The 14,647-nt window shown below is 33.0% G+C and overlaps 1 protein-coding gene across 6 annotated transcripts in view; it reads right to left on the minus strand.

Annotated features, from left to right (window-relative positions):
• The window catches only part of LOC139960992 (uncharacterized), a 52,368-nt gene that overhangs the window by 7,887 nt on the left and 29,834 nt on the right, over positions 1-14,647 (minus strand). For 2 of the 6 annotated variants that reach the window (XM_071959746.1, XM_071959745.1), the window contains exons 65-98: positions 14,328-14,381; positions 13,969-14,022; positions 13,608-13,661; positions 13,411-13,464; positions 12,968-13,021; positions 12,810-12,863; positions 12,530-12,583; positions 11,935-11,988; positions 11,564-11,617; positions 11,265-11,318; positions 11,069-11,122; positions 10,867-10,920; positions 10,334-10,387; positions 9,559-9,612; positions 9,377-9,430; positions 8,796-8,849; positions 8,630-8,683; positions 8,293-8,346; positions 7,237-7,290; positions 6,701-6,754; positions 6,260-6,313; positions 5,848-5,901; positions 5,627-5,680; positions 4,757-4,810; positions 3,653-3,706; positions 2,534-2,587; positions 2,306-2,359; positions 2,085-2,138; positions 1,796-1,849; positions 1,386-1,442; positions 1,148-1,198; positions 911-958; positions 546-599; positions 17-70 (exon numbers count right to left, since the gene is read on the minus strand). In XM_071959746.1, the coding sequence (XP_071815847.1) occupies positions 17-70; positions 546-599; positions 911-958; positions 1,148-1,198; positions 1,386-1,442; positions 1,796-1,849; positions 2,085-2,138; positions 2,306-2,359; positions 2,534-2,587; positions 3,653-3,706; positions 4,757-4,810; positions 5,627-5,680; positions 5,848-5,901; positions 6,260-6,313; positions 6,701-6,754; positions 7,237-7,290; positions 8,293-8,346; positions 8,630-8,683; positions 8,796-8,849; positions 9,377-9,430; positions 9,559-9,612; positions 10,334-10,387; positions 10,867-10,920; positions 11,069-11,122; positions 11,265-11,318; positions 11,564-11,617; positions 11,935-11,988; positions 12,530-12,583; positions 12,810-12,863; positions 12,968-13,021; positions 13,411-13,464; positions 13,608-13,661; positions 13,969-14,022; positions 14,328-14,381 (1,830 nt within the window). The remainder of the gene's footprint in view (positions 1-16; positions 71-545; positions 600-910; positions 959-1,147; positions 1,199-1,385; positions 1,443-1,795; positions 1,850-2,084; positions 2,139-2,305; positions 2,360-2,533; positions 2,588-3,652; positions 3,707-4,756; positions 4,811-5,626; positions 5,681-5,847; positions 5,902-6,259; positions 6,314-6,700; positions 6,755-7,236; positions 7,291-8,292; positions 8,347-8,629; positions 8,684-8,795; positions 8,850-9,376; positions 9,431-9,558; positions 9,613-10,333; positions 10,388-10,866; positions 10,921-11,068; positions 11,123-11,264; positions 11,319-11,563; positions 11,618-11,934; positions 11,989-12,529; positions 12,584-12,809; positions 12,864-12,967; positions 13,022-13,410; positions 13,465-13,607; positions 13,662-13,968; positions 14,023-14,327; positions 14,382-14,647) is intronic. The other 4 variants (XM_071959748.1, XM_071959749.1, XM_071959750.1 and 1 more) reach the window with 4 other exon arrangements.

Below are 14,647 nucleotides of genomic sequence, written 5' to 3' on the forward strand. Positions count from 1 at the left end.
CAGGGATAATACCAACCTTCTTCTCATCGAGGAGGAACTTTGTACCTGCAACGAACTCTTCTACAGTTATCTGCGTAATAAAATTCAAAGTAGGACGTTTCAATAACTGTTTTAGTGATGTGAAAAGTAAATATATATTGAAAGGAAGACTATTTGAAAGCATCGGCATATAATACATTTTATTATCATTGTAATACGAAATATTTATTGACGCTTTTATGTTTGTTTTAATTTGGTTATAACAACATAGCCTATCGATGTTTACTAGATTATTACTAGTATGTGTTACTACAAGTAGCAATGACAGCAACAGAATTTAATGTTAATTTTAACTGAAGTAATAACGTTTGAACAAGCTTCATAAAGCAAAGCAAAACATGGTTATCATTTTATGATTAACAAATTCTGCCTTCAAATGTGACCAATTCAGACGAGACCAAAGTTATACACAGAGGCAAACATCTCTTACTTCATGTCAATATTTGTTCACCAAATAAAATAAAGAGAGTGCCCAATATATTTTAAATCACTTATTTGGTACTAACTTGATGCAGTGAAAATATTTCTGCCAGAAGTGAGAGAGATGTTTCGGGGGGCAGCTGCATAAAAACAAAGAACAAAAGATGATTTTATGTGGCAAAGAAATGTAAAGTTTGAGACCACGATGGGTTCCCTGAAATGCCCAAGCTTGAACACCATTATAGGAAATGTTGGGCTGCATTTAATATAAAGAACCTGATGTAAAAATAAATAACTTCAAGAAGCCATTTTTTAACATGTTGGATTAAATATAAATTTAAGTGCAATGCCCTGAAAGTTTACAGTAGTTCGAAAGTTGAGTTCTCACTTATTTAAAAGTAAAAATCATACTTGAATGAAATATAATTGATCTGAGATGAATGTCTCTTACTTTCTTCACAGCGAGTCTGATCGCCTTTGTTCTGTCAGAAATAGTAAACTGTAGGCCAAAATCAAATCAACAGTAATATATTTGTGTTAATGAAGGAGAAATCATAGGAGTCGCGAGAATAACGGAAAGCTCATAATTGGTTTGGATTTCAAATAAGATACAAATGTGTAGATTTCAACGCCAATTTACTTCAATTCAAAAAAGAGAATTCAAAACTGAAATTTATCCTTTACTGACCAAATCACTCTCTTCACATCCAGCGAGAAACTTCGTAACGGCAATCAATTGCTATAAATGCAGAAATGAAAACACGGTTGGATGTGATTTTAATTTTAATGGGGAGATTTAATAACTTTCAATTGTGTAGCAGTATCCACTATATGACAGACTTAATCAACTTGAAGAACAAGTTTTGACAAGCGATGTCAACTATTGCCAAATCCTGGTGAAGTTTAAGTCACTCCTTTATACAAACCTCTTCTGCAATGTCTTCTTTGTCGATATATTCTTCCATATAATTTGAGGGCGATTCCTATGAAAGTTATAAAGTACAGGCGAAATATGAATTAGTTTTTCATCAAGTAAATAGTTTCAGTTTCACATATTTTATGTTAAACATAAAATGTTGCAATTGTTTTCTGCCTCAATGAGATTAATCGATCACCTTACAATTTAAACATCAGTATCAGTACATAAGATAACATACGTTGGACAGCAACGGGTTCACAGACCATATGTTAACAAAGAGACGGGCTGTAATCGACGTAAATCTTGTAGGTATTATAATGATTAAAATAACATCTACGCCATCCTAAGTAGGCAACATTTTTATGTGAACTATTTGTATGATCAGTCAGTCGGACGTCAGTATAAAATATAACTTACCTTGTACTTTTTGTGGAATTTCTTTAAAACCTCCTGAAACTTGTCGTTTGTACCCTATTAGAAAAGAAAGGCCGACACAGTGAAGATTAGTTCCATCTACGTATCTACTATTAATTAAATGTACTTTGGAATAGCGATATGTCTAATATTGAACATTCGCCAGAACCATGTGACCTACGCTATATATGTTCATGAAGTACTTGATTGAATATTTTTCTTCAAACTGTTCCTAGAACATAGTTATGCCAATAAGTGAAAAGGTAGTGCTGACTTATGGCAATTAACTTACCTTGTCTGAAGTTATCTCGGTACAAAGTGCTTTGAATGCCTCTCTAAAGTCGATCTATTATGGAAGAGAATCGTTATAGTTGATAGGTGCAGAAGAAGGAAAAACAACAAACACACACCTAAAATACAATGTCATGCAATGGAAATCATTGTTCTTAACATGAGATTCGTTGCCATAATATCCTGGGTAGTAATGAAAACATAACGATAAAACATACTAACCTTCTTCTTTTCTTCCTGTTGTTCAATTTGCTTTGAATATATTTCATTCGATATCTAAATAAACAAAGCAATGAAATGGTTAAGCTTTCTTGCCCTCTGCCCATTCATATGGCAATTGCCAATATGTGAAAACACCGGTGTATGTAATTAGTTTAATAAGCTAATTAGCTTAACACAGTAAATATTATTTGACAGTTTATATCAGATTAAGAACAGTACATAACTCACCAGCTTTGCATCCACACACTTCTTAAGTTCCGTGTTGTATTCAGTAATATCGAGCTGAATGGAATCACGGAAATGTAATAAATTCTCGATAAATGCGAATTAGATCATACCATTGTGTGCCGAATATTAGTTCTTCATATAGGGGTGCAACAAATTGAACGGTTTTATATATATTTGGGTTTGCACTGTTTACACCTCAGATGATATGTAAACAATTGTTCCTGGATTAAGTTTGCAGAATAATACTGCACGACTTTGCTCTATTGTAAAGTGTTAGTCTGTACTCTGTTTAGTCCAAATAAATCGCTTTGTAAACTTTATGACTCCCTTGAACGTATAAGTGCTTATAATAGATTTCAGGAAGAGTAACTCTGAACTCAATGAACATTCAGTGTCGTAAAACTTGTTTCAATATTTAAATATCTCGAACATTGGATAAGCAACTAGCTTGGTATTTTGATTATGGAGTACAATTTGGAGTACAAATATGTAATATTGATATACATATCTTCACTATATTTTGTTAGTCTGTGGTTGATTCCATTTTGTTGTCTGTTGGGGTGGACATGTGGGCAGTGCATGGTATGAAAAGTATTGAGACTGAGTTATTCAACAAGTTAGAAGTGTATCAATCTAGACGTATTTAAGAGAATACCAGCCTACGGTAGACCAATTATATCAAGGAATTGATTTAATTATTTTCTACGAGTCAATACATATATGGACAACTGATATGGATCATGATCAAGTAAAAATCCCTCGCAGTGGATGAATGATACTACTGGCTGCAACAAACCGTTATAAATCATCTTTATACAGCGGTGTAGTAAGAACATTAATAATTCCGATTAATTATTCGATTTTCGGTATTTAATTTCTACAAAAAAAAATCAATGAGTTGCCTTTTTCCTTTTGTATCATAGCCAGTTTGATTTTGCTTACTCATAATTTTGATACATACACCTCGATTTTTATTGCGCGCATGTAAAAAACCTTAAACATTACGCTTAAAACATTTATGAGTTATTCTGAACCTGCAAGAAAGTATGATTACGTCACAACGCAGCTTTAATACCCGCCCATATCACCGTTAAAGAAAACACTATAGCAACTCCATACCTTTGCTTTTTGTAACAAGTCCTCCAAAAATTTACAAAGTGCTTCTTCAGTCATCTACAAGAATGTTCATAAACAAACAGTGGTTACTAAATGAAAGATGATATACGAATATAAAAATATAATTTTTAAGTACATGAAAACATTCCTCATTTTGAATAAAACCATATTCAGCGTGAAGTATTTAATAAACCCAATCAGGTGGATTTAACGAGTACCTGTTTAGGGTATTATACAAATACTGACGGAAGTATACCGTAAATTACCAGGCCCATTAGGTACACCATCAAGTCGATAACCGGGCTTTCACAAAAGCGGGGTGGGTTCAGGGATGCTTGATTTACCATTATCACTGTTTTACAGGGGAAATTATCCAATCCACCAATGTAACCGAATAACCCAAAATAAAAGCTTTTCTGAGGTTTTTAGGTTAAACTGATGGCCATCCCATAGTTTACTTGAAGCATACAGATGAAAATAATAATATACTACGCATATCATATATCGTATACGATGAACGATTGTGTAAAACTGAGCATACTTTGAGCGACCAATTTAAGTAACGCTCTCTAAAAATCGGCCCTGCTCTCTACTGCAATTACCAGATTATGTGAAACAATTGCGGACATGCCATTTCTGCTACTAAAGTTTCACAAATGTGAAACGAAAGTTGTTAGTTTTCGACATTTTAATGGTGTAATCGTGGAAAATTGCACTATATCAAGAATTGTTAGCGTATTTTCTTTTCTTTCATGATACCCTTTCAGTGTATTGTGTTCCGATCCTTACTAAGTGTAAACGCGGTTAGTCGATCTAAGGTTTGGTATTGCTGCAACATGGCTTCTTCCAACGAAGCTGGTCATGTGACCACTTGACCAATACTTTACTATACAAACATAGAACATTCAATAAATAAAAACACATCACGGCTTCGGATATTGGTTGAAAAAATGTAACATGATCAAGAATTCAAGATCACGTTGTCACAGTTTCTACAAACTGTAATATATCAGGTTCTGAAGTATTTTGCAATATTTGAAAATGGTACCATTTTAGAGTTCATGCTGTCATAGATCCATGATAATTAATAACGTGCCTGCTACTCACCAAATTTTCCTTTCGACAGCCGTGAAGTTTCCCAATTGAATCTTGCAAATCCAACTATACAAGGTTTCAGGAAAAGAATCGAAATTGTAGCAGAATTGCTCTATATAATGCAAACTAAATTTTCAATGTAGAGAAGCACGCAAAGAATCATATGAAATAATAAAAAACAAAGTGTGTATCGAATAGGACAGCACAGCAAACAAATCACTGTGACAATTTAAGTGCAAACCAAGATTTCATTATTAGTAATATTTATGTGGCAACATTAGTAAACAATTTCCAATCAGATGGTCATGTTAAATGACGTTTTCACCTACGACTTGACAGAATATCAGAGCTTGCTTCAAGAAACTGGTTGCGTTTGACTACTGCATTCCAAATAATTATATATATTTTTCAATAGAGCAATCCATAGTGTGAAAGCAAATCAATTTGTGCCTCTTACAACATCAATTAATAGATAAGTCACTTGGTCACGTTAGCAGTAATGAAAAAAAAATGAATATTCCCTAATACACAAGAAGGCTATAGGCTAGGTTGGTTGGCATGAAACTATGAAATCGTGTACGGTATATGTTAATGTTTGCAAAATAACATGTTTTAGCAAATTTCCATTTGCTAATAACAGTAGTTTATAAACTTTATATTCACGTGTATATATTTATATGAAGTTAGTAGAGGGGATAAAATAGGAAGAGAAATTATTGGAGGGCAGAAAACTTGGAACCAATATATAAATTCGAGCTTATTAGCTGAATGGTAGAAAGAAATTCAAATGTATCCTGTCTTCATCTGATACTATTATTTTCTTTCTCACTAAAACTAAAGTAATTAATCAATAAGGTTTATCCTGAATAGAAAAATACTTACAATTTCGTTCTTTTCTTCATTGTTCAATTCTTGAACGAAGTCGTTGATAGAAATCTTGATGGAAAAGTGAGTGAACAAAAAAGGCACGGATAAGAAGAATAGATTATCATATTTATTGCATTGTTAGTTTATTATTTTCATTAAAATACGTAATTATTTTATATTTAGGCAATGTATCTCACTTTACCGACACAATTATTGATGAATTAAAACCGACAAACCTTTCCGTTCTTTAACAAATCAAACAGTTCATTCCAATAATCGTTGACGTTGATCTGAAAGAGAGAGATAGAAATACACAAGAAGAGTTTTAACGAAAAGTTGAAGTAGAAACCAATCAGCAGAGAAACCAATCAGCTTAACAATACACACGTAGAAATTTTAAATAGTGACAAACAACTCCTGTGAAACAATGATATGAACTACTTTTCATTGTCACAGAGGATAACTCTTCATCTTTTCGGCAGACATTAATTGTTATTATTTTTAATCAGTGTTGCTGTCATGAATGACACAGGGGTTGTGATTTAGGAGCGATGAAACTACAAAGGTTCCAACATAAGTCATAAAAACACACGATATTCCCCCCGGCGCTCCTGGCGCTCAATTGACATCGAATATGCTTTAACATACCTTCTGTTTCTGCAGAAAGGCATGGTAGACCTCCATCAGAACTTCTCGTGATATCTGAAGAAATAAATTACGCATTATGAGCAAATCTTAACATTACGATTTATTTTTAGGAAATATTAATACACATTTTGTTCCTTCGTGTGTGTCCACAGTGTTCGTCAAAATTTTATATGCAAAGGGCAAATGACTATCACATATGAACAATTCTGAATATAGCTTATGGATATTTTGCTGTACACTGAAAATAGCTTTAAACTTCACAATGAATATCACAGTTTGTAACGTGGTATGAAATACTATATTGGAATCGACCAATTTGGATATGAGTAACCTATAAGTAAAATAAGCGACATACGTCACACATGACAAAGAACACATCATTTAAATTTGGAATGGTTAGCTCATATTGCTCAATTGCCTAATTGCAGCACAACAACTTACTTTTTTGTCCACAAACTTGGTCTGTAGTTGCCCAAAGACAGTGCTTTGATCAATCTGTTTGTGCAAAGGACATGATTAGTGCAAAACCTGAGTCAAATATAGTTTATAAGAAATGTTTATAAAATGGAGCGAATACAGTCGAAAAGGTTGAGAAATTGAACGAAACATAAAGGAAGTGAGTAATATTAAAGTAGATTCGGGATTCGAGACTCTTTGAAAGCTATTTCTATTACACACCATTCCTTAAATTTCCTATGTCGAATATGACGCAGCTATACATATGTTCATTAGCATGTCGAACTAAAAATGACTGTTGCATGCACCTGACTTTTGAATTTCAAAAACTGTCGGACAATTTAAAAACATGGATTATCGTTTGTAATAAAATATTTTGAAAACCCTTATTATAATTTATACATTTATCTTAAGTCATTTTCCCAACACTGATACAGCGTTTGAGAAACTACAGAAATGTCGTCGATATTCAATTATTTTTTTACACATATTAGGAAAAAATAATCTGAGATGATACTCACCAAGTCTTTCAGGAAACAGTTTTGTAGTTCGGCGATGAAGCCTTGGATATCCACCTGCAAAAGTTCAGGGAAACAAACAGTAAATATATAATAGTAAAACAAAATATTTGCAAATGTTGCGTTAAAGTCAGATACACATGGAAAGACTTTTGATATATTGCTAATGGATACATAACTGTGGGTTCCGGATAGCAAACTCTGTGACCGTAATACTAAGGGATATATGTGTTGTATTACAAACATTATGTATGGGTTGGGTGTTAGCTCAGTGGTTAACACCGGTGCCTTTCAATCATAAGGTCCCGGTTTCTAGCCACTCCAAGATTAATGTATGTCGTCCAGTTACAGAGTTGTTGAAAATTGACAATTCATAATTATGGACGTAAATTATGTATCTAATAGACTGACTTCGGTCAGCTTGCGAGTTCCTGCTTGCAGGAGGATCTTAAATACATACATCCACCCATACATACATACACACAATTAAGGTTAGATGTTTACGTAAATAGCTATGTTCGTTTGTCTCTCATCACTGAAAGGAAGGCAGGTTATTAGGGTGATGCATAAACTCGGCAGAGATCTTTATTTCTAAATATAAACACTCAAGCCTAAAAGTAGCAAATGGACCCATGTTCAGATGACTATAAACATCTAAAGATTTAATTGAATATCCAAGATTTATTTTATCATTAAATTATTTGTTTTTACTGAATCATTTTGCTATCACAATAACCATGAAAATTCCATAATCACTTCCAAAAGTTTCCTTTGCATTAACAAACATATAATAAAAGTATATTATTGTCACTTTATTTGATGACACAAAATATATTCAAATTTAGCAGTAGTAGCAGTCTGTCACATGATCTAAAATAAGCAAACAACAGTTTGACGAACGCAAACGTATATACATAAAATAATCATACCAGTCCCTGTCCTTTTGAAAACAACGAAAGGGGTACACATTTGGTCAGATTACGATCATAATGACTTTTCACAAGTGAATGGCTACCTTTAATTACATTTTATTAGTATAACGAGAAACGTACTCATTACCTTACTACTGGTAAGGAGCTGGTTAAGCTTTTCACAAAAAAAGGCTGGAGATATCTGCAAAAGTTCGGACAATAGTTTTCTTTGTAAGGCACTTTGATGAAATGTAACAAAAATTAAACGGTAATTTTAATTGATGACATGTTTACATTACTGTTATAATTTAAAAAAAAAAAATTTATTGTTTGATGCGTTTGTAAGATAAAATAACCAAGGTGGTAAGTAGTCAGGTAACACTAAAACTGAAATATGAGTTCCTTTAGTCATGCCCTATGGATTTACAAATTTCCAATGCATGATTTACGCCTTTAAACGTGGAACACTAATTGAATTTACTTACGGACTTGTGATGTAGACAATTTTCCAATTCTGTGAAGTAGCAATGGATATCAATCTGTGGAAATTAACACAGAACATGTTAACATTACTTTCAAGTATTAGACAAATGAATAACATTAAAAACATGATAAAATTTTAAACATTTGTATGAGAGGTTAACCTCTTACCTTTTTTGTTTCCAAGAGTGAGTCGATTTGTGCTACGAAAGTCTTTTCAGGTATCTGTGTGGACATGTATATTTAGCTTTGGATAAATCATTGTGTTTTGCATTCATTTCAAACTTTTCATTTGATCAATAGATCTAAAACGGCATAATTATGTTTCTTTGGTCTTACTTTACGCTGCCTTTTTCAGCCCTCTCCCACCCACAAAAATGGTTAATAGGAACAGACGTAAAAATGAGTTCTAGAGCAAAGGAACAATCTACTTATCAGAAAAGACTGCCGTTTATCAACAAACGTTCTCAAGCCATTACAGATGATATTGCATGGTTAGTTTATACTCTGTCCGTCTGCCGCGTGTAGGACAATTTTATATCAGTAAACTGAGGTGCATTTGCTAGATGGATACTAAAAGTTCAATGAAACAGCAAAATATATATGACGATATGTCTTGCAGAAATATGTTAAGATATTTTCATTATGTCCTGCTCCACAAACTCCAGTAACACGATACACAAGTATGAGCAAATACTACTACAATTGTTCAGTAAAACTACGTTATTTCTATTAAATGGTGTGTAGCTTACCACACTTTGTTGTAAGCAGTTCCATAATTCCTCGATGTACTCTTGTGTGGTAATCTGTGTGTAGATACAGAACAGGGAACATTTGAGTCTTCATTTTCAATCTGTTTCAAGTTTATAGGTGATGAATTTATTGAAATTTTGTAAAGTGTCCTATTACCTTTGCTGTTGAAGACTTTACTTACCACGCTTTTGCTGCAAAGATTCTGTAGCCTCTTCAAAAAGGCAGGTTCATCCGTCTACACGAATGAGATGAAATTGATAACACATGTAAGTCGAATTACAAAGGACTAGCAACAGTATTTAACACAGCTGTAAACTGGAAGTCTACTGACTGACTCCTCACTGTCTGACTGACCCACTCACTGATTCACTACCTCGCTAATTGAATCACTCCCTCACTGAGTGACTCTTCACTGACTGACATACTCACTGACTGAGTACAACTCTGAATGACTCACTGACCAACCGACAAACCGGTCGTCGGTTGTAAACCTTCAGTGCCACAAGTCCTGAAATCGACATATGACGAATTACTTGGCATATGTCAGTTTCTTGTGAACCCATTTAACAGAATCATAACATGGGATTGGAAAATTATGTTACCAGTCATTTCAAAGCGCTCTTGATTGGAAGAAACTGTTATATGTGCAAAAATTCAATTACCGTCTGCTAGTTTCTCGCACTCTCATTTGATGACTTTGTCAGATATCTACACACCACGGTCGTGATTGACAGAAAAATAGCTATATGTCAAAGAAATCGTCATATATTGAATTGAATCCTCCAATGAGAATGTGGGAAACTGTAAGATGCCAATTTAATTCAATGAATGTTTATTTCTTGAATATATAATTTTTTTTTTTAATGTAGAGCGTTACAACTAAACACACCTACCGATCTACCCTATCACTCACTGACTCTGGCCTATTTATTTCCTATATGACTATGGATACTCACAAACTTTTGCTGCAGAAAATTGCGTAATGTTGATACCAGAAACTCTTTTTGTATCTGAGAATGTAAAATATTCAAACCACCATACTGTGTCAATGTGCTGTGACATGCGTAAAGCATTACGATTGCATCCAATCGTAAGAAAACGAAATGGTAGTGAATAAATACCTTCTATAACAATAACTTAAGTCATCGAAATTTTTCTAACAATAATAAAAACAGCATCTTAAGAACTTACTACAAGATCTTTCAATTCATGACAATTTTTTTTAAGTAGAACGGTCTCGTCATCATGTCACTCTCATTAAAAGGAAACATACACAAACACATGCAGAAGTGAAGTACTGAAGTACCAGGTTGTTTTAATCATAAAATATAAATGTACTTTTTGTTTCGGACATGAACCAAATAGTAAATATGTTAAAAAAAACGTATTTGGCAACTTCTATCGTCATAATGTTTCATCAGGTGATAAAGTAATGTACGTAGTGCCTTGAATTTAACGTGCCAAGCCTACTGGCTAACGAAAATCTCACCAATGTGCTTTCCAAACACGTTTCCAGTGTATCCAAGTAGTCACCGGAGTTAATCTGTAAACAAGTGAATGTTTTGTTATTAATTTGCAAGACAATACTCAATCAGAATAAGCAATCAAGATACATATTTATTTAATATCTAGACATTCAAGTACAAGGTAATATAAACATTTCAACAACAATAACACAAATATATATATACCAAATGATCCGACACGAGTCCGTCCATTTTCTTGCAAAATATGTCCATTGAAATCTGTAAGAAAATAAATCCAGTTCAACACTTATATAAGACATTAAAAAAGGGCATTGAGTTTATACATTGCTTCTACTTGTTACACAAAGAAGAGTTTTATGCAGTTGCAACAGTTGTCAGTAAAACAGTCAAATATACTAACCAGGTTTGTTTTGACGCAGTTACGATATTCTTCGATTAAGTCATCCTTCGAAAGCTGTAAGAAAACGCCATAGATCTAACTTAATCAAATCGTATGTGTATGAATCTTTACAGTCAGCTAGTGATAAGAATTTGTTTTTAACCAGAGTTATAAATATATGAACTTACAGTAACGTAGATATTGGTTGTGTTTGGCTCTTAACATCAGCGTGGTTGCAAATCTTATTTAGGATAAAAACATGCTCTTTTATCATTGATAATTAAGCACAACAACTAGTAAGTTTTTTGTGTGATTTGTACCTTGTTGTTGCTTAGAAGATATTTCAACTGGTCAAAGAATCCTTCTTTCGTTATCTGTAAAAAAAGAAGAAGAAAAAAAGTCAGAAGCGTTGTTGGGTGCCGATTGGTAATATCATTGTATATACTCAGACGTATTGTCGAATCATCTCCGTGCTCGGCCATTATTTCCCCTCTAACAGCCATGTAGTTGTATTCTTTCTTCACTGTGCTTTATTGTAAAAATAAGTTGAAAAATGTCTATATTATTTGGTTCACATGGCAAAATTGATGACATTAAATCACGCTTTAGTGATATCGACTGAAACTGAATGTTTTGGTGCGATCGCATTGTTATGTAATATGGATCATATTGGAATCTGAAGCCAACTTACCAAACTTGCTTTGACTAATTTATGAAAAAAATCCATAAGCTTCTCTCGTGACATCTGTTGAAAGAAATAATTTGTATCGAAGAGATTTGTGTTATTTGAAAAGTTCGAAAAAGAAAATATAATAAAAAATATGATGGAGAGGAATATAGGCTATGTATTTTTCCAAAGGAATAAAACCACAAAAGGCATTGATAAGTTAGAAATAGTTTAGATATCGGTAGAATTTTCTAGAAAAGATGTAGTTCAGTTCTTGTTCTAGATTGGGTTCTTAGATTCACAGATTTGATAGTTCGTTTTCTGTTTTTTGTCTTATTGTCATACGCTATTATCCATTTAATAGTCTACCCGTTTGTATCACTGGTATCATTAGTTAACTACTTTGTAGCAAGCAAAATAGTGAATTGCTCATATATAAAGAATACATGTGATCACATCTCTTCAATTACATGCAAAATATTAGTTTTCCTTACATACATCTAAAGATTAGAATCTTTGTCATTATATTTGTTTTGTCATTGCAGATTTATTTGAACCAAGGTTTGTAACAAAATATTAAACTTAATTGACTGATTATGAGTTTGTTTGTATATTTCACCTGTTTAGATGTGAAAAGCAAGGTTAGTTCTCCCAGGAAGGCATCCTCTTGTATCTGAAATATTATCGAATAGACCATGTGTGTTTCATTCGGAACGTATAGTTTTTATCGGATGGTAAAGCATTTCCAGCCAGTCTTTTTTAAAATATCAGGAAAGAATAACTTCATTTGACAAATAAAATGTAAATAAAAAGCAGCTGATTTTGGGTCAGAATTGAAAAGAAAATACAAATATATGAGACTGACCATAGCATGTCATACAATAGTTCTTACAACTTACCAGTTTGTTTTTGAAACAGTTTTGCAACTGGTCAAGCAGATTTTCAAGTTGAAGCTACATAAAGAGAAACCGAAAAGTTTATTTTATTATATTAGTTTGTATAAATGCGTCATAAACACCTCAAAGATTTAAACTGTTTGCTAACCTTCTATACTTACCAGACGTTTTTCCAATAAATTATTCAGCTTTTTACAAAACTGTTCTTCGGAAATCTGTCGGAGGCAATGCAAAATACTAACTTAGCATTGATGAAAGATAGATCACATGTCTCCTTAGTCATCGATATCCTCTCCCATAATATATAGTGAGAGGGATTGCTTCCATGGCAATAATGTATATCCTGTTTAAAAGCTTGAGAGTCGACAAATTAACAGAGCTATAATTGTGAGGACATATGCTAATGCTTTATTGTTCGAATGTTTTCATAGTATTCTGAGTTGAATTTGCTCTGGCTAACAATCATCTAGATGATACTTTATGAGCCGTTGAATCTTAGATGCTGTTATTTGCCATTTTTGAACAAATATTCGACTTTGGATGATTATTTACATGGGATTAACAAGTATGTAATAATATCATAATAATAAGGACAAGCAATCACCAATGTCTCTTTCACGCAATTTTCCAGCTCGCCAGTAAACTCTGCAATTGTGTACTGTGGAGAAACAGACGCATAGAATCATTTGTTATACAAGTATATTTTCTTTTGTTGTTGAAAAAAGTTACCATTAAAAGAAATTGATGTCAACTTAGAAGTAAAACATTCGCATAAATATTGTCGAAGAAACAAGTTTTTACCTTCTTTTCATCATGTAATTTGTCCAACTGAGCGAAGAAGGTTGTTTCAGATATCTGCAATAAATATAAGAACAGCGAAAACTTCGGAACTTATTATAAAGCAAGAATAGAAAAACGGAGCACTAAACTTAGATTTAAGAAGAAAACTGCTCATACAGGCACATAAAAAGAGTAACAAAATTACAGGAAATTTATTAACACTTTCTTCAGTCGCGCAGAAATGTCATATCTAAATCTTAAAGATGCAAACCTCCTCAAACAGGGCATAGAGTAAGATCTATTCTTATTCCGAGTGGGTGCATTAGTATATGTTTTGCTGCAGCATCTTACATCGAGAAGACATTAAAAAAAAATCACCTACCGAATTCTCTTTCAAACAGTTCTTCACTTCATTGACAAACTCGTCTCTTGTGATCTAGTGAAAAAATGCATACACGACATTAATATGCAATTATCCTTAAGAACGGAGCAATGTGCAAACAAATTAAATAATTATCATAATAGAAAAAGAGTAATATTAACCCTCGGAAGATTGTTATATCAGCAAGTGAACACAATAAACAAATACATATTTCTTCTAAGTATATTAAAACTTAAAGAACTAACGCGGCAAGCAATATTTGATTTATATGAGCATTTAATAAAAATAGGCAATAATATATTTCGATATTATGTATGGTAACACAGCTAAATTAACATGTTTATCTTGCTGCTTTATACCTTGCCTGTCTTGAAGAGGTCGTTTAATCTTGTCAAGAAAACATCCTCATTGACCTATAAAGATATTAAAAAGAGTAAGTTGTTGTGTAATTGCGTTAGCCCGTAGAGGGTCTACCACAAAGTATATTGTCTAGTGCAACAACATCAAAACTTCATATTATAAAGGTGAATAAAGTTAAAGCATTAATACATACATTTCGTCTACACTGAGCTATCCAGGCCTTATTTGGTGGCATTCTGGGCTTGTAACCCAGTGGTCACTGGTTCAAATCGCATTCTATCCATTGATTTCTTTGCTCTTTTCCATTGTCTTTAATTTT

The sequence above is a fragment of the Apostichopus japonicus genome, chromosome 20 (assembly GCF_037975245.1).
Source record: "Apostichopus japonicus isolate 1M-3 chromosome 20, ASM3797524v1, whole genome shotgun sequence".
NCBI lineage: Eukaryota > Metazoa > Echinodermata > Holothuroidea > Aspidochirotida > Stichopodidae > Apostichopus > Apostichopus japonicus.